This window comes from Pristiophorus japonicus, chromosome 15, assembly GCF_044704955.1.
Source record: "Pristiophorus japonicus isolate sPriJap1 chromosome 15, sPriJap1.hap1, whole genome shotgun sequence".
NCBI lineage: Eukaryota > Metazoa > Chordata > Chondrichthyes > Pristiophoridae > Pristiophorus > Pristiophorus japonicus.
In genome coordinates, this window is record NC_091991.1 from 57134427 (window position 1) to 57161592 (window position 27166).

General features: G+C 49.5%; 1 protein-coding gene across 5 annotated transcripts in view; it reads right to left on the reverse strand.

Moving 5' to 3' along the window:
• LOC139280792 (uncharacterized) overlaps positions 1-27166 on the reverse strand; it is a 228693-nt gene that overhangs the window by 66430 nt on the left and 135097 nt on the right. The window contains exon 19 of one of the 5 annotated variants that reach the window (XM_070900495.1): positions 10665-11639. The exons of 3 other annotated variants lie outside the window; for them this stretch is intronic. In XM_070900495.1, the coding sequence (XP_070756596.1) occupies positions 11420-11639 (220 nt within the window). In that variant the 3' untranslated portion in view covers positions 10665-11419. Of the gene's footprint in view, positions 1-10664; positions 11640-27166 lie in introns of those variants that run through there. One more of the 5 variants, XM_070900493.1, reaches the window with a different exon arrangement.

Genomic DNA, 27166 nt, shown 5'->3' on the forward strand with positions numbered 1-27166 from the left:
TCTCTGGATTATTCGTCCAAGCCTCAGGATTACTAGTTCAGACAAGTTCCTTCTTGTGTCCTGTCCAGGAATAAGAGAACTCCTTGAAGTCACCTCGGATATGGAAGCAATGTTCAAATCCTGATTCCATTTTTGATTTTATGCAGAGTTAAAGAGTTGAGAAAATGAAGATTCCGGGTGGTCAGCAGGAACGATCGGTGGCGTGTTGGGTGGAAAATTGTTTTTTTTGGACAGCCGGTCGGGACCCTGCTGTCAACCTGCCACCATGTGCCTTTCCCAAATGCCGGGTCTGTCAGTGCTGAGCAGATGACACCCAAAGGCGGGGGAGGCAATTCAGGTCAGTATGATCTTGTTAACACAACAATTTTCAGCTCACCGTCAGAGTTTACCAAGTTGCCCACGGGATCCACATTGCTCGGGGATAACGTCAGGTAAGCAGGGCGGGAGTTGAATGGCCATGGAATCATCTCATTACTTGACAGCTGCAAATGTGCTATAAAAGCTCCCATCTCACAGCAGTTCATTTTCCAAGCTCAGAAGCTGTTGCTTACTGCATTTGGAAGACAGATTGAGCTTTATGCAGTTTGCAAGTATATGGAGCAAACTCTGTATCCAGTGTCACCTCATTGGAACAACCTCTCTCACCATTAACAGATCGCTTCTGTCATCTCAAGTTCAACTGCCATCTATTGCATTAGAAAGGGAATGGTCTATACTCTTTCACCATGGTCCACATAATCTTACCATGATCAGCCCCAACACCAGCATCACCAGGCATACCAGCAGCACCAACCTTCTCCGCAACCAACTGATGCTGCACAGCACACAGGGCATCAGCACCCGACCACATTGCTGCCAGGGATGGCCTCACCATGGTCAGATTTACTTCACTTGATGCTGTACATCCTGGCTGTCACAAGATGTGCCAAGTTGGCACCACCCCACACCAACACCATAAAGTATCCCTACAATGTCCAAGCCATTTCATACTTATCACCATTCACTGCCACTCACTAAGTCACTTCCAAAGATGCATACAAATCTGTCCAAGAAAACAAAGTATTGAAAATAAAGATTAACAGAAATTTCACACAAATAATGGCTAAAACACACAAGTGCCTACTCTTGTGTGTTGTTAGTTGGTATGATTGCACTATGGTGAGTGTGAGGGATGGCTAGTGAGATGGGGTGAGTAAGAATGTGCAGGGGTAGGGAAGGAAAGGTGGAGTGATGGGGATGTGATGAGAGGCACAGAGGATGAGGTTGAGTGTGGCTTTGCAATAACGTTTTGTGATCTACTGAGATCACTGAAAGGTTTGTGACACTGCAGCCTGGTCCTCCTGACAACACCCCTGCTTGTGCCCTCCTGTGCAATGTGTTAGCAGGCTGCATTGGTGTCCTGGGGAGGTCTCTTCTGCCCATTGGAAGGGAAGAGAACCTCCCTGCCTGCTGTGACTCCCTCCATAAGCATGTGGAGGGACTCATGGGAGAGCCTGGGTGCAGCCCTGCATCTCTGTGCAGTGTTTGTCAGTGTTTACAGCACATCAATGCTGTAGAACACTGACAGCACAACTGTCTAAATAAATTTGTGTCTGGTCCCTTTAAGGAAACCAGCTGATGACATCATCAGACCCGCTTCCTTCAATTGGCCAGGAAATGTGCTGGACGGGCTGAACAAGCTCAATCATTTTGGACAGCGGGCTGGAGCCAGCAGCGAAGTCGGGACCCGCCATCGACTTGCCAAGGTTGGTAAAATCCAGCCCGAAGTGTTTGATAAGCTTCTTGCAAGCAGCTTCAGCAGTAGAATTAATCTGTGATAACTATTTGAGATGGAAATCGATAATGGGGGTGAATTTCCACGGGAATTCTGCTGACCCGCTGAAGAGCCGTGGAAACCCTGGAAAAATGGGCTGAACGCTATTTACACCGATATTCTAGGGTTTCCGTGGCTCTTGTGTGGGAGTTACGGCAGACAAAGTGAACCTCTAGCAATTTACCCCCAATGAGACAAGAATGTCAATAGATGAACTGTAAAGTCCTGTCCCCTCAGTACAGATTCACACAAGACATGTAGTGAAGTCAAGGTCACTCTGGACCTACACCTTTTATTTCACAGCTCTGGAATGCTGCACTTGCCTGAGACCTGTGCTTATATACCTGTCTCTTGCAAGTGCACCCCCGGTGGTAAAGTATGCTGGTGGTTACAGGTCATATCTTATTACATTCATGTATAGCATGTTGGGATACAGTTATATATAATAATGTAAGATACATGACATCACCCTCCCCCAAGGTCTTATTGTCTTTATAAGTTCAGTCTCTCAAGTGGTCTACGCTCTCGTGTGGAGCATCTGAGTTGTGGTTCAGTTGTTTGCCTTGGTGTCTGTTTTTCTTTGCATGTGGTTGCTGGTATCTCGCCTGGGCTGTCTGTTTCGATTGGTGTGATTGTTGTTGACTCGCCTGGGCTGTCTGTTGGGATTGCCCTTTCCTCAGGTTGTTCCCTCTGTCTGTTCACCAGGTGTGGTGCGAGTTCCACATTGTAGTCTGCCTCTGGTTCCACAGTGCTGTTGGTAAATCTGCTTTTGACTTGGTCTACATGCCTCCGGCAGGTTTTGCCATTGTCCATTTGTACTACCAGTAGCCTGTTTCCTTCCTTGCCCATTACTGTCCCTGCAAGCCATTTGGGACCCCTGCCATAGTTTAGTACAAACACTTTGTCCCCTATCTCATTCCATCTCCCCCTCGAATTTCTGTCATGGTACTCAGTCAGCTTATGGCGCTTTGCCTCAACGATTTCATGCATGTCTGGGAGGATTAATGAGAGCCTTGTTTTTAAAGTCCTTTTCATCAACAGTTGCGCGGGGGGGGGGAGGGAGGGAGGGATCCCAGTCAGTGAGTGCAGACGAGATCTGTATGCCAACAGCAGTCGCGACAGGCGACCCTGCAGCGTGGGATTTTAAACATGCCTTGTTTAATGATTTTCACTGCTCTCTCCGCCTGGCCGTTGGAGGCCGGCTTGAACGGTGCCGTCTTGACGTGATTTATGCCGTGGTCAATTATAAAGTCTTGGAATTCTGCGCTGGTGAAGCATGGACCATTGTCACTGACTAATATATCAGGGATTCCGTGCGTTGCAAACATGGTTGCGAGGCTCTCCACAGTGGTGGAGGTTGTGCTCGAGTTTAAAATGGTGCATTCGATCCACTTTGAAAATGCATCTACAACTACGAGGAACATTTTGCCCATGAATGGGCCCGCATAGTCTACGTGCACCCGCGACCATGGTTTGGTAGGCCAGGGCCAGGGGCACAGTGGAGCCTTCCTGGGGGCATTGTTGAGTTGGGCATAAATGGTGCACCTTCAGACGCAGAGCTCCAAGTCTGCGTCACTACCAGGCCACCAGACGTGGGATCTGGCTATGGCCTTCATGAGAATGATCCCCGGGTGCTCGTGGTGGAGCTCCCGGACAAATGCCTCTCTGCCTCGCAGAGGCATGACTACTCGGCTGCCTCACATCGGCTGCTTGTAGTGATAGCTCATGCATGCGCCTGTGAAAGGGTTTTAATTCCTTGGGGCAGGCATCGCGAGCCTCTGCCCAGTCACCGGTTAGGACACATCTTTTTACGAAGGATAACGTGAGGTCGCTGATCGTCCAGGTTCTGATTTGGTGAGCCGTCATGGGCGAACCTGTGGACTCAAAGGCATTGATTGCCATGACTATCTCACAGTCCTGTTCATCAGACCCTTCCGTGGTCACCAGGGGTAGCCGGCTGAGCGCGTCGGCACAGTTGTCTGTGCCTGGTCTGTGCCTTATGGTATAGTCGTAGGACACCAGCATAAGTGCCCACCATTGAATTCGCGCCGAGGCATTGGCGTTTATTGCCTTGCTCTCAGATAGGAGGGACATGAGGGGCTTGTGGTCGGTTTCTAATGCGAACTTGGCCCCAAAAAGGTATTGGTGCATCTTTTTGACACCGTACACGCACGCGAGCGCCTCCTTCTCGACCATTCCGGACCCGCGCTCCGCCCGCGAAAGTGACCTGGAGGCATAAGCTATGGGTTGTAATTTGCCCGCACTATTGACATGTTGCAAAACACACCCGACCCCATACGCTGACGCATCGCATGTGAGAACTAGCTTTTTACTTGGGTCAAAGAAAGTCAAAACACTGTTGGAACACAAGGTTGCGTGCCTTATTGAAGGCGCGCTCCTGGGCATCCCCCCAAAACCATTCACACCCCTTCCTGAGTAGCACGTGGAGAGGCTCCAGCAGCGTGCTTAAGTTCTGCATAAAGCTCCCAAAGTAACTGAGTAGCCCGAGAAAGGTGCGCAGTTCTGAGACATTCCGGGGCCTGGGTGCCAGGCGAATTGCTTCTGTTTTGGACTCTGTTGGGCGGATTCCATCAGCGGCAATCCTTCTGCCCAAAAATTCAACCTCGGGTGCGAGAAACAGGCACTTGGATTTCTTGACTCGTAGGCCTACCCGATCCAACCGCTTTAGTACTTCCTCCAAATTACGGAGATGGGAGTCGGTGTCCCTGCCCGTGATAAGTATGTCGTCTTGAAATACAACTGTCCCCGGGATGGACTTGAGCAGACTCTCCATGTTGCGCTGGAATATGGCAGCTGCCGACCTGATGCCGAATGGGCATCGATTGTACATGAAAAGGCCTCGATGTGTGTTGATGGTGGTGAGTAGCTTGGATTCCTCGGTCAATTCTTGTGTCATATACGCAGATGTGAGATCTAATTTTGAGAAAAGTTTACCTCCAGCCAATGTGGCAAATAAGTCCTCCGCTCTGGGCAGTGGGTACTGGTCCTGTAGCTCTGTTTATGGTAGATTTGTAGTCCCCACAGATTCGTACGGATCCATCAGGCTTCATGACTGGGACGATGGGACTTGCTCAGTCGCTAAATTCCACAGGTGATATAATGCCTTCCCGCAGAAGCCTATCTAGTTCGTGATCAATCTTTTCCCTCATCACATAAGGTACAGCTCTGGCCTTGTGATGGACCGGTCTAGCATCCTGTGTGATGTAGATTTTGACTTTGGCCCCTTTGAAAGTGCCCACACCTGGCTGAAAGAGATGGTCAAATCGCTTTATAACTGTTGAGCAGGAGGTCCGTTCCTCTAATGACATGGCATGGACATCATCCCATTTCCAGTTTAGTTTCGCCAGCCAGCTTCTCCCCAGCAGTGCTGGGGAGTGTCCGGGGACAATCCACAGGGGAAGTCGGTTCACTGTCCCTTTGTGTGTGACAGAGAGCATGGCGCTGCCGAGGACTGGTACGATTTCTTTGATATAGGTACTTAGTTTGGTGTCGACCCTTGTGAGTTTTGGTCTGTCTCTTTTATGCGGCCACAGTTGTTCAAATTGTTGAGCGCCCAGGAGAGATTGACTCGCTCCTGTATCCAGCTCCATGTTGACAGATATCCCGTTGAGTAGGACCCTCATCATTATCGGAGGCGTCCTGTTGTAGGAGCAGCGGCCATTGATCATGTTGACCCGCTGTACATCGGTGTCCCGGGTACTGTCCCCACCGTCTTCTGGTCCGCTTTCCGACCCATCCGATTCATATACCAGCCGAGCTGCCGTTTTTTTGCACATGCAGGCCAAATGCCCTGTATATTCACAGTTCCTGCAAACAGCCTGCTGAAATCGACATTCCCTTGATGAGTGCCCACCCCCACACCTCCAGCACAGACTGCTTGCAAAGAATGAGCTGCGTCTGGCTGATCTCTCTTGAGCTTCTCTCAGTTTGTAGTTGATTGCTCGCATTGTGGGTTGATGAGGTGGGAACGGCCGTTCCTGTGGCCCTTGATGGCTTCTGTTGCCACTGCTTGCTGTCGAAAGCCTGTTCTGCTGGTTTTGTCTGTGTGTGGGGGTAGCAGCTTTTCTAATGCTGTGAACTCCTTGTGCCATTATTTCGTTAGTTGTTGTACCTGCATTGTAAATCAACCTCGTTTCTTCTTCCCCTGCCAAGAATGTCTGTGCAACCAGTGCTGCTGCCTCTAAGGTCAGGTTCTTGGTCTCTATGAGCTTTCGGAATATGCCTGCGTGGCCTATTCCTTCAATGAAAAAGTCTCTCAGCATTTCTCTCCTCAGTTCATCGGAGAACTCACATAAACTAGCCAACCTCCGAAGTTCCGCCATGAAGTCGGGTATGCTCTGGCCCACACAGTGTCTGTAGTTGTAGAACCTATATCTGGCCATGTGTACGCTGCTCGCTGGTTTCAGGTGGTCTCTTACCAGTGTGCTCAATTCTTCAAACGACTTGCTTGCTGGTTTCTCAGGTGCCAACAGATCCTTCATTAAAGCGTATGTATTCGAGCCACAGCTGGTCAAGAGATGGGCTCTTCTCTTGTCTGCTGTATCGTCGCCTAACCAGTCTTTGGTTACAAAGCTTTGCTGAAGCCTTTCTATAAAGTCCTCCCAATTGTCTCCCGCATTGTACTTTTCATCTGATCCGTTGTTCGCCATTCTGTGGATTCTGTTATCCTGTAACCCGTCGCCACTGTAAAGTCCTGTCCCCTCAGTACAGATTCACACGAGGCATGTAGTGAAGTCAAGGTCACTCTGGACCTGCACCTTTTATTTCACAGCTCTGGAATGCTGCACTTGCCTGAGACCAAGTGCACCCCCGGTGGTAAGGTATACTGGTGGTTACAGGTCATATCTTATTAGTCATGTATAGCATGTTGGGATACAGTTATATATAATAATGTAAGATACATGACATGAACAAAGGCTAACGCCCTGATTTTAACCCCCTGCGCCTGATGAGAGTGGTGCACGTGGGGGGTTAAAATAGCAGAGCACTTTCCTCCCCATTCTCACCACATGCCCTCGCGCTGCCAATTTAACCCACACAAGCAGGCAAAGGCCTCTTAAATATGCGAAAGGCGAGATCCTATGACACAAATAGGACCCTGGCATGACAACAAGTGGTCGTGCTACTCTCGCTCAGTGCCAGACCCGCAGAGAAACTTGGTGACAACCAGGATTGGTGCCAAAAGAATTTTTTTTTTAATATGGTTTCTTTCTGAGCTAGGACTGCTCCTCTGAGCCTCACAAGGAAACCTGGGGTCTTCCCTGCCCTAGACCGTAATCGCCTCCAGACCAGCCCGACCCACGAACCTGACTGCTGGCTACTTGGCAGAGGCCTCCCGCTGGCCAAGATCCTTCTCCCCCCGCCCCCCCTCCCCCCCACCCCGACTGCTGGCCAGCTAGTGATTCTATCCGGGAGACTCACTTTAAATATGGAAATGAAGAGTTAAAATGGCCCAGATCTCACACTGGCGCACTGAGTGAGCTTGACACTTGCGTTGAGTTACATTCGGAGTTTAAGAGAGGAGCTTCAAAGGTCAGAGGTAGTAGGTATTGATTGGACATGTGCTAGTTATGAAAACAATAGTTCTTCAAAAAAATTGAAAGATATAACATTTTTATTAATCCCTAAAAGGTTAGGGAAGACATTCAGGCCGGATTTTCGGCAGGTTATGACCGGGTTGTCGCTGTGATTTGACGCTCCGCGATGAAAACCCAGTTGCAAAGCCCAGGCGGGATCCTTGGGTACCTGTTTGCGGCGGCGCTTTCAAGTACAGGTTCAACCTCCAAAATCAGGAGTTCTGGAATATTCTGGAATCCGGACACCGGGCCGATCCATGGCAAGGTGGTCCGGAAACCGGAAATGTTCTGATATCCGGACTCCCACTGCCTCGGCGAACCGACTTCGCCCTGGCCCGACTTTATCACCCCGACCTCACCCTGGCCCGATTTTGTGCGGCCCGACCTCGCCCCGGCCCCCCTCCCTCCCCTTTACCTCGGCTGTCCGACTCCACCTACCTCGGGCCAGACAAGGAACTCCTCCATGGCGGCGGGGCCCCAACCAATCAGATCCTCGGCAGCGGGGCCCCGCATGACCATCTGCTTAGGAGGGCCCGCGCGAACAACTCCACGGTGGCGAAGCCCCGCGCGAACAACTCCACGGTGGTGAGGCCCTGCCCGAACACTTCCACGGTGGCGAGGCCCCACCCGAACACTTCCACGGTGGCGAGGCCCCGCTCGAACACTTCCACGGTGGCGGAGCCCTGCCCGAACACTTCCACGGTGGCGGAGCCCCGCCCGAACACTTCCACGGTGGCGGAGCCCCGCCCGAACACTTCCACGGTGGCGAGGCCCCACCCGAACACTTCCACGGTGGCGGAGCCCTGCCCGAACACTTCCACGGTGGCGGAGCCCTGCCCGAACACTTCCACGGTGGCGAGGCCCCGCCCGAACACTTCCACGGTGGCGAGGCCCCACCCGAACACTTCCACGGTGGCGAGGCCCCACCCGAACACTTCCACGGTGGCGAGGCCCCACCCGAACACTTCCACGGTGGCGAGGCCCCGCTCGAACACTTCCACGGTGGCGAGGCCCCGCTCGAACACTTCCACGGTGGCGAGGCCCCGCTCGAACACTTCCACGGTGGCGAGGCCCCGCTCGAACACTTCCACGGTGGCGAGGCCCTGCTCGAACACGTCCACGGTGGCGAGGCCCCGCTCGAACACTTCCACGGTGGCGAGGCCCCGCTCGAACACGTCCACGGTGGCGATGCCCTGCTCGAACACTTCCACGGTGGCGAGGCCCCGCTCGAACACTTCCACGGTGGCGAGGCCCCGCTCGAACACTTCCACGGTGGCGAGGCCCCGCTCGAACACTTCCACGGTGGCGAGGCCCTGCCCGAGCAACTCCACGGTGGCGAGGCCCTGCCCGAGCACGTCCACGGTGGCGAGGCCCTGCTCGAACACGTCCACGGTGGCGATGCCCCGCCCGAACACTTCCACAGTGGCGAGGCCCCGCTCGAACACTTCCACGGTGGCGAGGCCCCGCTCGAACACTTCCACGGTGGCGAGGCCCCGCTCGAACACTTCCACGGTGGCGAGGCCCCGCTCGAACACTTCCACGGTGGCGAGGCCCCGCTCGAACACTTCCACGGTGGCGAGGCCCTGCCCGAGCAACTCCACGGTGGCGAGGCCCTGCCCGAGCACGTCCACGGTGGCGAGGCCCTGCCCGAGCAACTCCACGGTGGCGAGGCCCTGCCCGAGCACGTCCACGGTGGCGAGGCCCTGCTCGAACACGTCCACGGTGGCGATGCCCCGCCCGAACACTTCCACAGTGGCGAGGCCCCGCTCGAACACTTCCACGGTGGCGAGGCCCCGCTCGAACACTTCCACGGTGGCGAGGCCCCGCTCGAACACTTCCACGGTGGCGAGGCCCTGCCCGAGCAACTCCACGGTGGCGAGGCCCTGCTCGAACACGTCCACGGTGGTGAGGCCCCGCCCGAACACTTCCACGGTGGCGATGCCTCATCCAGCGACCCGAACAGCTCATCGATGAGCACACCCCCAGTTTTCTGACGTTCCGAAATGCGGAAATACCCAAACCTGGGCTCGAGTGTTTCCGGATTCATGACGTCAGAAAGACGTTCCAAAATCCGACAAAACGCAAAATCCGGAACGGCCTCAGTCCCGAGGGTTCCGGATTCTGGATGCTGCACCTGTCCTGCCAGGGAGAGGTGCGCTGATGTACAATGACGCGGATTGCGTTTGCTTTGTATTTTCGGCACTCTCTCGACCCGTACGCCACGCCCAGAATACCGACAGGTCAAACCTTTCGGTGCAGCTCTGGCAGCAGTGGTAAGTATGAAAACCTGCAAAAAAAGGTAAGTTAAATTTTTTATTTTTAAATTCTTTTTCAGCGATTTGCTAGCTTTTCAATTTTTTTCCCCCTCCCAAGACTTCTCTTGCAGCGCTCCCGGACCCGGACTAAATTTGGCGAAACTCGCGTTTTTGCACCGCGAATCCTCATGCAACGCCCCCTTACCGTGGTGCAGATGTAAAGCCGGAAAGTTCGGCCTGAAAACGGTAGCGCAGCCAAAACAGTAAGTTTCGCATATCACTACCGATTTTGCCGAAAGCTGAAAATCGGCCCGAAGATTTAGTAATTTATTTAGGAACAAGTTTAGGTTGTATACAGCAAGGTGGTGCAGTCTGAAAAAAATGGATGGACTTGGATTGGAGTCATTGGTCAAAGAGTGGATGGAATTGAATAATGAGAACCTCTGAATTGATGGGGAGTCAGAGAATGTACCACAAATGAAACCTACCCAATAGTTGTGTGTTAACAGGTAGGGAGCATGTAGTATAATACGATGTGTTGCTTGATATAACACTTCTGTATGTGTTATGAAACAACCTACTGAAAATAACACGTGTTGTCCAATATCTGGCAGAGCCAAAGGGGTACTGAAAAGCTCAGCAATTATATGTGATAGTCACATTTATCAACAACAGTTACATTCAAATTAATTGCATTTGCTGCTAAAATTTATGCTTAGGAAATGGAGAATCAGTATTCAGCTCAGGTTCTGGTACTAACATGGTAACAATAATTTGCCTCATTCTCTGGAGCAGAGCAGATGTCTCTGTACTAGCTTGTCAATTGTTGAGTTGTCTGGTTAGTCACCTGAGCAAAATTATTTATCATATCTCACTGGTGGGCTATGACATCTTCCATCTATTAATTATGGTGAAACCCTCCCTAACAATTAAAAAGATTCAAATGAAGTCAAGCAAAGCAGGTAATGCTATGTTCTGAAGTAATTTATTTAAGAGCAAGTTTAGGTTGTATACATCAAGGTAGTACAGTCTGAAAAAAGTGGATGGACTTGGATTGGAGTCATTGGTCAGAGTCAATGATATCAATATTGGGAAAATAAACTCTTCCAGATATTGCCCCCAGTGTCCACATTGAATTTTCCTCAGTCAGTATAGCATGAATTATGTGTAAAGTAGCAATCCCACGATTGTCCTTGAACAGTGGGTGTCATTTTCAACTGCTTGGCAGGTGGGTGGGAGGGGGGGGGGGGAAGGGGGTGACATCGCAGAGTGGAGCTGATCATCCACCTGTTGTACAACCTGTACGATTTTCAACCTAGTTATTTAAATGGAACAAAAACCAGGTGGGTTCTATAATGTGTGGATTATCTACTCTGCTAGGTTACTGCACAGGTGCTTGAAAATGGCCTCCAATGTACCTTGGACCCAGTCTCTGTGGGTGGTGTCGGAGTGCTCCCTACTTACCACACCACCATTCCTGATGCAGAAGATCAATTCTGTGTCAATTTGTGTTAAATTCTGGGCAGTTTGATGGTGTGGATTCTTTGGAATTGGAATCATGATTCTCCATAATTATTTAACTAAGGATCCATTGAGCTGACTTCAAGAGAACACTTTTATACCTATCCTATCACACATTTCCTCCATCATATTACATTGTTTTATAATATAGGACAGAAAATTATGGTTTAACATCTGGGTATTTTTCATCAATCCCAACCCAGCATGTTGCCACCTGACCAAGTCTCCGGGGGTTATAGTTCCCTGTTGGTGGGTGGCTGGTCCTTGAAATGGTACGTTGGCTTCTGCCATACTCTGTCAATGACCTTCTGTGGGTTCACATTGTCTGCGCTGATCAATGTGGAGATGGCCTCATGTGACCTGAGCGAGTAGCTGGCAGCCAACAGCCCCATCCTGATGCAGGTGTGGGTCTCCTGTCCTGTCAGCAGGCCCGCTAACATTCCAGCAGCAAGACTGTAAAGAAAAACATGACGTTATTCAGCAAAGAATTTCCCCCCAAAATAACTGGTTGTCTTTGGAAAAATACATGAGCTGTTTGGTTGTTACGTGTCAATGGCCATGACAACCCGCTTCGCATGCTGTAGGCAGGTGGGGCACCTTGCACACCTGGGGAATGACCGTCACTAGCTGACATGCACAATGGGGATATTTCAAAACATAAACTCACTCTTTTGTGTAGGAATTTCGCAAAGTCTTGTGTTTTAGAAATGGATTAATGTAGAAGGCTAACTATGCACAGGGAAACCCAGGTGACTCTAAAATGAAAAAAGAGCAGGATAATCCAGGACGTGAGAGCCATGTGACAGATGCAAAGGCATGTAGGATATCCCTGAGGAAGAAGAGCCAGTGAGCTGTGGAAGGAAGCAGGAATTGTCCAAAACATTCAGGAACGATCAATGTGTGTGATGGGCAGGGGGAGGGGACCAGGGAGACACTATAGGAAGATGTAGCTAAAATTATTAAATGGCAGCGTAGTGTGCTGGGGCATGTGAAGGGACAGGATTTGGGCTTGTGTCCATTACTGCCAGCATGTTGCACGTTCCCTCTTGAGGCATACTGGTAGAGGGGGTGGGGTGCCATGTGAAGATCAGGGGGTTTCAGACAAGGGACGGTGCAAAAATGAGAGGAAGAGTCTCACTTTCCTCACCTGCTGGGACACTTTATTTACTTCCTGGTAGCCGGTTACAAGATTATTGGCAGCTTACACATCAGGAGAAGGCTGTGTGGTGAGGGCAAAGCGAATAAAAGAGATAGAAGCAACCTCCAGCCCTTGTTCACTGCCTCACTCGCCCCCACACCCCCCAAAAAAATCTCTTTAAAGTTAGAACTATTGTGTTCCGAACACAGATGAGGCTGCACACAGCGAGGTTAAAGTAACAGTGACCTCAGTCTTTAATAAGACACTCCAGAGTGAGGAACAGGCCTTAGGGGCCGGCTTATGTACAGTGCTCCCAAGGGATGCTGGGATCCCTTGGGACTTGAGGGGATGAGCTCCCTGGTGGCGGAACATGGGAGTGCATGCTTTACAGATACACATCACCCCACCCCCCAAGTCAAAGTGAAAACTATTTGCAAGTTGGTCGGGAGCATTTCTTTCCCTGGTGGGCCGCCTCGGTGTGTTGGCTGTGCTCTCGCTGGGCTGGCGTGTTGTTGGCCCTGCAAGGCTGCTAGGTGAGCCTGGCCTTGCTGGGCTGTTGGGTGTGATGGGTTCGATTTCCTGGTCCGGCGTGGTGTCGTTGATCCTTTGGGTGTGTGTTGTGGGCTCGAAAAAGGTGGTGTCTGCTGTGGGTTGTTCAGGGCAGCCTGTGAACTGCAGCCTCGTTTGGTCCAGGTGCTTTCTGCAAATTTGTCCATTGTCTAGTTTGACTACAAACACCCTACTCCCTTCTTTAGCTATCACCGTGCCCGCGATCCACTTGGGACCATGTCCATAGTTTAGCACATACACAGGGTCATTCAGATCAATTTCCCGTGACACAGTGGCGCGACCATCTGTTTACATTTTGTTGCTGCTGCCTGCTCTCTACCTGATCATGCAGGTTGGGGTGAACCAGCGAGAGTCTGGTTTTAAGTGTCCTTTTCATGAGTAGCTCAGCCGGGGGCACCCCTGTGAGCGAGTGGGGTCTCGTGCGGTAGCTGAGCAGTACTCAGGACAGGTGGGTTTGGAGTGAGCCTTCTGTGACTCGCTTAAGGCTCTGTTTGATGGTTTGTACTGCCCACTCTGCCTGCCCATGGGGCCGAGGTGACATATTTGATCCCATTGCGGGTCATGAATTCTTTAAATTCGGCACTGGTGAAACATGCCCCGTTGTCACTGACCAGTATGTCAGGCAGGCCGTGGGTGGCAAACATGGCCCTCAGGCTTTCAATGGTGGCGGTGCTTCCCGACATTATTTCACATTCAATCCATTTTAAAAAAGCATCCATCACCACCAGGAACATTTTACCGAGAAATGGGCCTGCATAGTCGACATGGATCCTCCACCATGGTCTGGAGGGCCAGGACCACAAACTTAGTGGTGCCTCTCTGGGCACGTTGCTCAACTGAGCACACACGCTGCATTGCCGTACACAGGACTCTAAGTCAGAGAGCTTGATTAGCGCTTGCATTTCAACGGGGATGCTGGCCCAGCTCCCATGCAGTACACAGTTTTTTACTCGGGACAGCAGAGGATCTTGACTGGTCCAAGTCTTAATCTGGTGGGCCGTGACAGGTGAGTTATCATTTTCAAATGCTTCCATGACCATCAACAAGTCTACGGGCTGCCCCACCATCAACAAGTTTGCAGTCTCTGCCATTTCCACCCCCGTGGTGGGCAATGGTAGCCGACTGAGAGCATCCGCACAGTTCTCGGTGCCTGGCCTGTGGCGGATGGTATAGTTATACGCTGATAACGCGAGTGCCCACCTTTGTATGCGGGCTGAGGCATTAGTATTTATCCCTTGCTTTCAGCAAACAGGGACGTGAGGGGCTTGTGATCGGTTTCCAGCTCAAATTTGAGGCCAAACAGGTACTGATGTATTTTCTTTACCCCAGTACACACGCTAATGCCTTTTTCCCAATCATGCTGTAGGCCCTCTCAGCCTTAGACAAGCTCCTGGAAGCATAGGCGACAGGTTGCAACTTCCCCGCAATGTTAGCTTGTAATACACACCCGACTCCGTACGACGACACGTCACATGCTAGCACAAGTCTTTTTCACGGGTTATACAATACAAGCAGCTTGTTGGAGCATAAAATGTTTCTGGCTTTCTCAAAAGCAATTACATGGTTTTTTTCCCCATACCCAGTTCTCATCTTTGCACAATAACAGATGTAGGGGCTCTAAAAGGGTGCTTAACCCCGGTAGGAAGTTACTAAAATAGTTGAGGAGTCCCAGGAATGACCGCAGCTCCGTGATGTTCTGTGGCCTGAGCGCGTTCCTGATAGCCGCCAAGACAGAGGCTGTGGGCCGAACAGCGTCCGCCGCGATCTTTCTCCCCAAAAACTCCACTTGTTGCCATGAAGACGCATTTCGACCTCTTCAGTCGCAGCCCTACGCGATCCAGTCGCTGGAGGACCTCCTCCAGGTTTTGTAGGTGCTCGGCGGTGTCCCCACCGTGTGTGGTACCGACTTGAGTAGGCTCTCCATGTTTCTCTGGAAGATCGCTGCAGCCGACCGAATTCCAAATGGGCATCTGTTGTAGATGAACAGCTCCTTGTGCGTGTTGATGCAGGTGAGGCCCTTTGAAGACTTCTCCAGCTCCTGCGTCATGTAGGCTGAAGTCAGGTCGAGCTTGGTGAATGTCGTGCCTCCTGCCAGCGTCGCAAATAGGTTGTCTGCCTTAGGTAGCGGGTAATGGTCCTGTAGCGAGAAACGATTAATATTTACTTTATAATCGCCGCAAATCCTGACCGTGCCATCACTTTTGAGTACTGGAACAATCGGGTTGGCCCACTCGCTGAATTCCACTGGGGAGATGATGCCCTCGCATTGCAGCCTGTCCAGCTCGATTTCCACTCTCTCCCTCATCATGAGAGGTACCGCTCGCGCCTTGTGGTGAGTGGGTCGTGCCTCTGGGACGAATTGGATCCGCACCTTCGCCCCGGAAAAGTTTCCAATACCTGGCTCAAAAAGGAAAGGAAATTTGTTAAGAACCTAGGTACATGAGGCCTCATCGACATGTGATAGCGCTCGGATGTCATCCCAGTTCCACCGGATTTTGCCCAGCCAGCTCCTTCCAAGCAGTGTGGGGCCATCGCCCGGGACAATCTAGAGTGGCAGTTCATGCACCGTGCCCTCGTAGGTGGCGCTGCCCAGGACTGTGATAAGCTCTTTGGTGTATGTTCTCAGTTTCGTGTGGATGGGGCTCAGGGCTGGTTTGAATGCCTTGTTGCACCACTATCTCTCAAACATCTTTTTACTCATGATGGATTGGCTAGCGCCAGTGTCCAGTTCCATGGCTACGGGTAAGCCATTCAATTTTACGTTTAGCATTATAGGTGGACATTTCATCGAAAATGTGTGCACCCCATGTACTTCAGCATCTGCCTCCTCTCTCTGAGGCTCGAAATTGCTTTGATCCACCATGGACCGATCTTCCTCTGCCACATGGTGGTTAGCAGGTTTTGCAGAGTTTGCAGCTTGTCTGCAAGCTCGTTGGAGGTGCCCCATTGTTCCACAGCTCTTGCAAACATACCCTTTGAAGCAGCATGAATAGGATGAATGGAAGCCTCCACAACGCAAACAAGGTGTGAATTGCCTTGCATTCATTCTTTGTTGGGAACTCTGAGTCATCTGGGTCACATGAGGCCTGCTGGCAGTTGCAGACTCGTGGATTCTGCCTTGTACATTTCTGCTCGCAAACACAGTTCCAGTTAATTTATGAACATTGCTAGCACTTGTGTGCTGAGAGATTTGTTTGGTGTTATCACTGGTGGACATAAACGCCTGTGCTATCGCAATGGCCTTACTGAGGGTCGGTGTCTCTACAGTCAAAAGTTTTGTAGGATGGTCTCGTGGCCAATGCCCAGTACAAAAAAGTCTCTGAGCATTTGCTCCAGGTAGCCATCAAACTCACATTGTCCTGCAAGTCGCCTTAGCTCGGCGACGTAGCTCGCCACTTCCTGACCTTAAGATCGCTGGCACGTGTAGAACCGATACCTCGCCATCAGCACGCTCTCCCTCGGGTTAAGATGCTCCCGAACCAGTGTACACAGCTCCTCATATGACTTATCCGTGGGTTTCACCGGAGCCAGAAGATTCTTCATGAGGCTGTAGGTCGGTGCCCCACAGACCGCGAGGAGGACCGCTCTCCTTTTTGCAGTGCTTCCTTCTCCGTCCAGCTCGTTGTCTACAAAGTACTGGTCTAGCCGCTCGACATAGACTTCCCAGTCCTCACCCTCCGAGAACTTCTCCAGGATGCCCGCAGTTTGCTGCATCTTTGCATTGGATTCGTATTCTCGTCGCCAGTTATTGTGTTCCTAACACAGATGAGGCTGCACACAGGGAGGTTAAAGTAACAGTGACGTCAGTCTTTAATAAGACACTCCAGAGTGAGGAACAGGCCTTAGGGGCCGGCTTATATACAGTGCTCCCAAGGGATGCTGGGATCCCTTGGGACTTCAGGGCATGAGCTCCCTGGTGGCGGAACATGGGAGTGCATGCTTTACAGATACACAACAAGAACCTTTTCATTACTCAGTGAGGCTGAGCAATATTTTCCTTACCCCACAAAGTGATCATTGTCACAAATTAAAATGTAATAGAAGGCACATCTTCAAGGTCTGTGGAAAGCATAACTCCATTTCTAACACCAACTTGTGGTCAACTGAACAAGAGGAAATCTAGAAATGTTATTACAAGGTGGCATCCAGTGCTGGGATTCTAATATATTGCAACAAAAGCAAAACACTGCGAATGCTGGAAATACTCGGCAGGTCAGGCGGCAGTGTGGAGAGAGAAACAGAGTTAACGTTTCAAGTCAATGACCGTTCCTCAGAACTGGAAAATGTTAGATGTAATTACAGAGGCAGGGAAAGGGGGGGAGGGGAGGAAAGAACAATGCAGAAGGCCTGTGATAGGGTGGAAGGCAGGAGAGATTAAATGAGAAAAGAGAGAATGATGCAAGGCGAAAGGAGATGGTAATGGGACAAGTAAAGAAACTAAAGATGGGTCTAGAGAAGCTGTAAATGGCGCCAGCAGACTGACTACCAGCACCTCCTGTCCAAAAAAATGGAAGCAAAGTTCATAGTCTGAAAGTGTTGAATTGAATGTAAAGTAACTAATCGAAAGATGAGATGCTGTTCATCGAGCTTCCATTGAGCTTCATTGTAACAGTGTAGGAGGCCGAGGATGGAGATCTCAGAGTGGGAGTGGGGCGGAGAATTAAAATGGCAAGCGACAGGGTCACGCTTGCAGTCTGAACAGAGGTGTTCAGCAAAGTGGTCACCTAATGTGCATTTGGTCTCCCCAATGTAGAGGAGCCTGTACCGTGAGCAGTGAATACAGTTTACTAAATTGACAGATGTACAAGTAAGTCGCTGTTTCACCTGGAAGGAGTGTTTGGGGCCCTGGACAGTGGGAAGGGAGGAAGTGAAAGGTCAGGTGTTGCATCTGGGATTCTAATGCTCTTTTATTTTTAACTGCACCAACAAGGGAGGGGAACATTTGTCACATGTTAGAGCATTTCAGGTGTATCTCTTCAATCTGAACTGCCAGTCCTCACTGGATTCTGTACATTTAGTACCGAGCCAGTCAGCTTATTGCATTTGCTGCTTATGTTGCAATCTTTTTGACAGAAGGCAGCAGATTGAAGAACTTTGGAGCTCCAAGAAGGAGTAATAGGCGCAGGTGTGTGGGTGCTTGGTGCTTGGCACACAGAACATTCCTCCACTGTAATGAAGAGGCATTAGGTCAGGCCCAGAACTTGTCGAGAGAGAAAGATCACACTTCTTGTCAGTGCACTGACATACCATGCTGAATGTGTAAAAGGAGAGTCTGGGTCACCAGATGACATACTTATGGCAAAATAGATTAAATGGGGAAGGTACTATTTCAGTACAGTCCTGTGAAATGGGAAAACCACTGCTGGATGTCTATGTGACACTACGTGTGACATTCTGACGGTTGGATTCTGGTATATGAATTAACACCCTATTCTAATGTCAGTAGTGGAAAGAGGCGAATTCCAAAACATAGCTGAGAAGGGCAGATTGAAAGTGTGCTCTTCCCCCTCAGGATGGCCTCAAAATGAGAGACTAAATAATGGGAATGGGGGGGGCGGGGGTGGGTGGAGGAGGGTAGCAGAAAGACAGAAAGAAATTCAGAAAACAATATTACAGTATTGGCAAAATCCCTTTCTGTTCAGTTAAGATACCATCGAGAACCAATCTCTTAAATGCCAGTAAGTAGAGAATATACATCAACACATTAAGAATATCAGTATGACAGCTAAATCTGACTGCATAACTCATGAGGAATGGAGACGGGAATGATTGATGATACTAACCAATCCCATTGGCTAAATATTATATCTAACAAGTTTCATATCAAGGTAAAAAGGCAAGTCCTTAGTGGTAAAAATGGCTGGTACAACAGACGATCAACACTGAAAGTTCACAGCAGGAGAGAAATAACTTGGAACTGCAGCCACTGGATTGATGCACCATGGTGGTATTTTCTTCTGAGGGTAAAACGCGTTCTGTTTATTCCCCATTGTTTTTCCTAATCTCTTTGCGTCATGCAACAACTGAGACTGAGAGGCTGATATACAACCTGATCCCAGGCATCTGCCAATGTTACTTTGATCTTAGCCAGTAAGAGTGAAACAATTAGACTCAGTGGGGACAACTTTCAATTTTGCTGGTTGAAAATCAATGGAATTAAAATCAAAGGAGTTTTATAAAAGGTGGGTGATCCGCTCCACCCAGGCAGCAAAACTGAAAATGACCTCCAGTCTAGTGTCTCTGGGATAGGAAAGGGAAAATATACCTGGAGTCTCTGTTGCTCACTGCTATCCAGCAAGTCCAGTTCTCATAGCCTGCTATGATTTTTCTTGCCTTGCCTATTCTCTATCAGCTTTTCCCTCTTCCTCTCTCTGGCTGTCAGTAATTGCCACTGACTCAGGGTTCACCTTAGCACATCGTGGACATTTTCTAAACAGTAATCATTGTAGCCAGCATTTTCCATTTGAATATAGAGAGGATTAAAAATGTCAAATGGAACACCATTTGCTATTTTCCTTATTAATATGTCGTGGTTGCACATGGGAACCTTTGTAGAGCTGGGACGGGCATTCCCCAGGACCAAAGAAGCTGCTGACACTTGGAGCAGCTGAAACTTGAACCTGTGACAGCAGAAGATGCAAAATGAGCAGCCACGACATTACGCTAGTGGGTTGAGCTGAAATCGGAGCGCGGAAATCCAAGTTTATCCAAATGTAGGTGGTTAGGTAGAGCTAAGCCAAAATCGCAAATTATGCCTATTTAGCTCTCCAATGACCTGTGGTGTGCCAGGTTTATTTCAGGGGTAGAATGGAAACTTTGAGCTGAGTCAAGTTTTCCCTTTGAACAGTTCAAATCACTCACATCTCCTTAAGCTCTGTTCCAGAGTTGGCTCGCATTCTGTGGCAGTTCTCTTGCTGATCCCCAGTTTAAAATGGATAAAGCTTCTGTGCACTCGAGCTCCCTGCTCGAGTTTAACCCTCTCACACTCAGAATTTAATCAATGCTTAACATAGTCTGCAGCTGCAGTGAACAATCCGGTGGGGAGGGGGGGGGGGGGGGGCCCCGAGGGGGCGAAATTCAGGCACGCCAGAAAGCTGGCACACCCATGATTTTTTACTTTTTTCTTTACCGCCGGGAGCGATGGGAAGGCCTTCTGAGCAATTTTCTCCACTTTAAACTTTTTTTCACGTTGGACCAGAAGTCGGTCATAATGGGGGCGGAAGTGCGGCGGTAAGTCCTGGTGAGGGGCGGATGTTGGGGTGGGACCAAGTCTCCGCCATTGTTACTCTAATTTCAATTCTGTTTATACCTAGGGAGCAAATTGTCTTCATGCATTTCAATGATTGTGTTGCAACAGAGGTGAAGGAAATGCTGTAACACAACTTGCTGATTTTATATAGTTCCTTTTATCATAGTGATATTTTGTAGGAGTGTCACTACTCCAATTTCGATGGAGACACATGAGACAGGAACGGTGACCAAACACTTGGTCAAACAGGAAGGTTTTAAGGAGTGTCTTAGAGGAGGGGGGGTGGTGGGAAGACTGTGCGTGTGCGTCACCATGCTCTCCCCTTCACTTAAAGGGGAGAACGTTCGTCATTTTCAGACATCAACCTACTGGGCCACCAGGGAGGGTTTCGGCCAGGCCAGCGGCCTGGCACCCGAGGGGGTCCGGCCGAACCAGGCGGCACAACAGTCCGGCTGACATGGAAGTCGGCCCACAGAAAAAAAATTTAAATGGCGGCCGCGGCATTGGGCCCTCGCCTTTAATGGCCGCCACAGCGCCAGGGCAGAGAGAGCAGACAAGGTGTACCGACAGAAAAAACTGTCGGGGACCCTGTGCGGCGGCTCGACGATTTTTCAAGGTAAATTTGGGGCGGAGTGTGCTAGAGGTGAGGAATAGTGGTGGTGCGCGCTTTGATGACGCGCTTGCGGCGGTTGGCAGCAGTGGGGCGGAAGTGGGGACAGGCCGAAAAATCTCTGAGCTGAATTTGGGTCGTGGCGGCCAATGGAATGCAATGTGGCGGCCACTCGATTCCTCCGCATGGCCACCGCAAAACGGCGGTAATGGGCCTTATACAGACCCTGAATTTCGGCCCCGGATATCAAATACAGAGAAACTATGTTAGAAATAGTTACACAGGTGGAGAAGACGGTAGGAATGTGTTTGTTTATCCCTGGAACTATAACAACAACCTGCATTTATATAGCACCTTTAACTTAGTAAAATGTGCCAAGGCGCTTCACTGGAGCGCAATTAGACAATAACCGATACTGAGCCAAAGAAGGAGATGTTAGGACAGATGACCAAATGGTTGGTCAAAGAGGTAGGTTTTATGCAGCATCTTAAAGGAGGAGAGAGAGAGAGGTGAAGAGGTTTAGGAAGGGAATTCCAGAGCCTAGAGCCCAGGTAACTGTAGGCACAGCCGCCAATAGTGGGGGTGAAAAAAATGGGGGATGCACAGTAGGCCAGAGTTGGAGGAACACAGAGTGCTTGGAGGGTTACTGCACACAATTTTCGCAGAGGAGTGTGTGGATGTTAATCTGTTGAATAATTTTATTGGTTCAGAGGAGAGTAGCTCCTGGCAAGGATCGGGAAGTGACCTGCCCATCAAGTTTTTCTTTGGCCCCAATGGAAGTGATTGACCTCTAATTGCCACCTTGCAGAGTGGGATACTGAGATTCGAGAATTTGTCTTGGGAAATCAGAGGTGTGATCACATATTCTATCCTCAAGGCATAGTCTTTTTCAGAAGTTACTCATTTAACTCAAAAATGTGATGGAACACCCACACTAACTCTAATCTCACTGGTAGAAAAGGTGCAAACCCACATTGTGATTTTTGTTATCAGTGAGATTTTAAAGGACTCATTTAAAGGCCTTCTGGTGAACTATGGCGTTAAATAATAAATTGTGCCTTTTGTAGATGTCCCTGACAGTACAACAACAACCTGCTGAAGATTCCAGCTTGCCTGTTGGGATGGAAGTTAGTCGAATCACTTTGATATCAGAAAGAGATTACTGAAACTATCATAACATACCAGCTACGCTCATAACTGGGGTCTGACCCAATTAAGTGGTCATGTTGCAGTTTCTCCACACTTCAGATGTCAAACCCAACAACGAACAGAACATTAAAGTTTGTTCTGTCATGGTTGCCATCATCTTTACGGGGTAAAACAAATGAAAGTTTAAGAAAAATCTAACTGTGGTCCATTTCAGTTAAAGGAACTTGAGGCAAATAAGGTCACACACTGCTCTTGCTGATACCAGATCACACATAGTTGTCCATTAGACAGACTTGTACATTGGTTCCAGGTCCAATAAGTCATCAGCCACAGCTGGAGCTGTCTTTCATCTTTTCTCAAAGCATCAGCCATTTGCATCACAAACTTTTAAAATCAAAAAATGCAAGCAACAAAGACATACGAACAAAGAGGTTTGATATAAATAGATGAAGGTTGTCAGAAAGAATGAGTAAGCTTTGCTCTTGCTAACTCGTGTAGATGGTAGCCAGTGGAAGCAGTATCTGTGCGCTGCAGACAACTGGCTGTTTGAATTGTTCGAACATTTTTTCCCTCAGTTTATTATTCAGCAGATAGTTTGCCATTTCTTGCAGAGTCTGTGCAGGTGTTGGTACTGAAACCTGTCAGTGGTTCCTATCGTTCTTCACACAGCTGTTCGAAGAACGTTGGGTCGATCCCAAAGCCCTACTTGTAAACAGGGTGGCAAAACATACTTTTTAAGTGTTAAAACACACCTGTACTGGCTCTTCTTTTAAAAAGGTAAAACAGTTTCACAAGTGCCTGCACAGCCCCTGTTCACCTTGGTAATTCCCTCTGACCCATGGGAAAGTTAACATAGAAACATAGAAAATAGGTGCAGGATTAGGCCATTCAGCCCTTCGAGCCTGGACCACCATTCAATAAGATCATGGCTGATCATTCATCTCAGTACCCCTTTCTTGCTTTCTCTCCATACCCCTTGATTCCTTTAGCCATAAGGCCATATCTAACTCCTTCTTGAATATATCCAATGAACTGGCATCAACAACTCTCTGCAGTAGGGAATTCCACAGGTTAACAACTCTCTGAGTGAAGAAGTTTCTCCTCATCTCAGTCCTAAATGGCTTACCCCTTAACCTTAACCTTAGACTATGTCCCCTGGTTCTGGACTTCCCCAACATCGGGAACATTCTTCCTGCATCTAACCTGTCCAGACCCGTCAGAATTTTATATGTTTCTATGAGATCCCCTCTCATCCTTCTAAACTCCAGTGAATACAGGTCCAGTCGATCCAGTCCCTCCTCATATGTCAGTCCTGCCATCCCGGGAATCAGTCTGGTGAACCTTTGCTGCACTCCCTCAATAGCAAGAACGTCCTCCCTCAGATTAGGAGACCAAAACTGAACACAATATTCTAGATGAGGCCTCACTAAGGCCCTGTACAACTGCAGTAAGACCTCCCTGCTCCTATACTCAAATCCCCTAGCTATGAAGGCCAATATACCATTTGCCTTCTTCACCACCTGCTGTACCTGCATGCCAACTTTCAATGACTGATGTACCATGACATCCAGATCTCGTTGCACCTCCCCTTTTCCTAATCTGCCGCCATTCATATAATATTCTGCCTTCGTGTTTTTGCCACCAAAGTGGATAACCTCACATTTATCCACATTATACTGCATCTGCCATGCATTTGCCCACTCACCTAACCTGTCCAAGTTACCCTGCAGCCTTTTAGCGTCCTCCTCACAGCTCACACCGCCACCTAACTTAGTGTCATCTGCAAACTTGGAGATATTACACTCAATTCCTTCATCTAAATCATTAATGTATATCGTAAATAGCTGGGGTCACAGCACTGAACCCTGCGGCACCCCACTAGTCACTGCCTGCCATTCTGAAAAGGACCCGTTTATCCCGACTCTCTGCTTCCTGTCTGCCAACCAGTTCTCTATCCACGTCAGTACATTACCCCCAATATCATGTGTTTTAATTTTGCACACTAATCTCTTGTGTGGGACCTTGTCAAAAGCCTTTTGAAAGTCCAAATACACCACATCCATTGGTTCTCCCTTGTCCACTCTACTAGTTACATCCTCAAAAAATTCTAGAAGATTTGTCAAGCAGAATTTCCCTTTCATAAATCCATGCTGACTTGGATCGATCCCATCACTGCTTTCCAAATGTGCCGCTATTTCATCTTTAATAATTGATTCCAACATTTTCCCACTGCTGATGTCAGGCTAACCAGTCTATAATTACCTGTTTTCTCTCTCCCTCCTTTTTTAAAAAGTGGGATTACATTAGCTACCCTCCAGTCTATTGGAACCGATCCAGAGTCGATAGACTGTTGGAAAATGATCACCAATGCATCAACTATTTCTAGGGCTACTTCCTTAAGTACTCTGGGATGCAGACTATCAGGCCCCGGGGATTTATCAGCCTTCAATCTCATCAATTTCCCTAACACAATTTCCCACTTAATAAGGATTTCTTTCAGTTCCTCCTTCTCACTAGACCCTCGGTCCCCTAGTATTTCCGGAAGGTTATTTGTGTCTTCCTTCATGAAGACAGACCAAAGTATTTGTTTAACTGGTCCGCCATTTCTTTGTTCCCCATTATAAATTCACCTGAATCGGACTGCAAGGGACCTACATTTGTTTTCACTAATCTTTTTCTCTTCACATATCTGCAGAAGCGCTTGCAGTCAGTTTTTATGTTCCCAGCAAGTTTCCTCTCATACCCTATTTTCGCCGTCCTAATTAAACCCTTTGTCCACCTCTGCTGTATTATAACATTCTCCAGTCCTCAGGTTTGCTGCTTTTTCTGGCCAATGTATATGCCTCTTCCTTGGATTTAACACTATCCTTAATGTCCCTTGTTAGCCATCACCTCTGACAAGAAACATTCTGCCAATCAAAGGAAACAACAGACACACATTGCAAGCCAATTCCTGGAGTAGAGAGAGATTGTGGGCAGGTAGGTGTTCCGACATGGTGTAGTGAGACTGTAATTATCAATGGAGGGCAGACCAAGCGCTGTGGGCATTCTGCGTCTCGGGGTCATCAAGGCACACCAGGTTAGCTGTGAGGCGCTGACTGTATAGGGCTCTCTTAGCTTAAGTGCCGCAGCATTGACAATTTTGCAGGCCTCCATAACTAGTGCCTGCAAAGAGACGCTCAGTCACTCAACTAGGAAACACCAGGACTGGTTTGATGAGAATGATCAGGAGATCCAAGAGCTAATAGATCACAAGCACAGGATATTTCTGAGCCTTAAACAACTCTGGAGCAGCAAAGCAGCATTACAGGCGGCTCAAGACTGAGGTCCAACAAAAAACCTGGGACTTAAAGAACAGGTGGTGGATGGAGAAAGTACAGGAGATACAACAGCTGGCCGACAGCCACGATGTGGGAGGATTCTTCATCGTAGGTGGTCAAGGCCACCCACGGTCCAAACACCCAAGGCCCCACCCTACATGCTGACCAAGAATGGGGAAACACTCATCAAGGACACCGAGGCAGCTAGGGCCTGCTGGAAGGAGCACTTCGAAGACCTCCTCAATCGAGACTCTGCCTTTGACCCGAATGTTCTCGACTCCATCTCGCAGCATGCTACCCACCACCACCTCAGTGAGACCCCAATACTGCACAAGGTACGAAAAGCCATAAGACAGCTTAAAAACAACAAGGCTATGGGTGCGGATAGAATACCTGCTGAGGCACTGAAGTATGGCGGAGGAGCACTGTTGGCGCGAATAACTTCATCTCTCTCATCTGGAGGGAGGAAAGCATGCTGGGAGATCGCAGAGATGCAGTGATCGTAACCATCTTTAAAAAAGGGGACAAGTCTGACTGCGGCAACTACAGAGGAATCTCCCTGCTAACAGCAACTGGGAAAGTCATCGCTAGAGTCCTCCTCAACCGTCTTCTCCCTGTGGCCAAGGAGCTCCTCCCGGAGTCAGTGCGGATTTTGTCCCCTACAGGGCACAACGGACATGATCTTTGAAGCGCGTCAGCTGCAGGAAAAATGTACGGAACAGCGTCAGCCCTTATACATGGCCTTCTTCGACCTTACAAAGGCCTTTGACACTGTCAACCGCGAGGGTCTATGAAGCGTCTTCCTCCGTTTCGGATGCCCCCAAAAGTTTGTCACCATATCCGCCTGCTCCACGACGACATGCAGGCCGTGATCCTTACTAACGGATCCATCACAGACCCAATCCACGTCCGGACCGGGGTCAAGCAGGGCTGCGTCATTGCCCCAACCCTCTTCTCAACCTTCCTCGCTGCCATGCTCCACCTCACAGTCGACAAGCTCCCCGCTAGAATGGAACTTAAACTACAGAACCAGTGGGAACCTGTTCAACCTTCGCTGTCTCCAGGCCAGGTCCAAGACCACCCCAACCTCTGTCGTCGAGCTACAGTACGCGGACGATGCCTGCGTCTGCGCACATACTGAGGCTGAACTCCAGGACATTGTCAACGTATTTACTGAGGCATATGAAAGCATAGGCCTTACACTAAACATCAGTAAGACAAAGGTCCTCCACCAGCCTGTCCTCGCCGCACAGCACTGTCCCCCAGTCATCAAGATCCACGGCGCCACCCTGGACAACGTGGACCACTTCCCTTCTCTTGGGAGCCTCCTATCAACAAGACCAGGCATTGATGACTGGATCCAACACCGCCTCCAGTGCGCCAGTGCAGCCTTCGGCCGCCTGAGGAAAAGAGTGTTTGAAGACCAGACCCTCAAAACTGCCACCAAGCTCATGGTCTACAGGGCTGTAGTAATACCTGCCCTCCTGTATGGCTCAGAAACATGGAACATGTACAGTAGACACCTCAAGTCGCTGGAGAAATACCACCAATAATGTCTCCGCAAGATCTTACAAGTCCCCTGGGAGGACAGATACACTAACGTTAGCGTCCTCATCCAGGCCAACATGCCCAGCATTGAAACAGTGACCGCACTTGATCAGCTCCGCTGGGCAGGCTACATATGTCTGGCATGCGAACTGAGACTCCCAAAGCAAGCGCTCTACTTGGAACTCCTTCACGGCAAACGGGCCAAAGGAGGGCAGCGGAAATGTTACAAAGACACCCTCAAAGCCTCCCTGATAAAGTGCAACATCCCCACTGACACCTGGGAGTCCCTGGCCCAAGATCGCCCTAAGTGGAGGAAGTGCATCCGGGAGGGCGCTGGGCACCTCGAGTCTCATCGCCGAGAGCATGCAGAAATCAAGCGTTGGCAGCGGAAAGAGC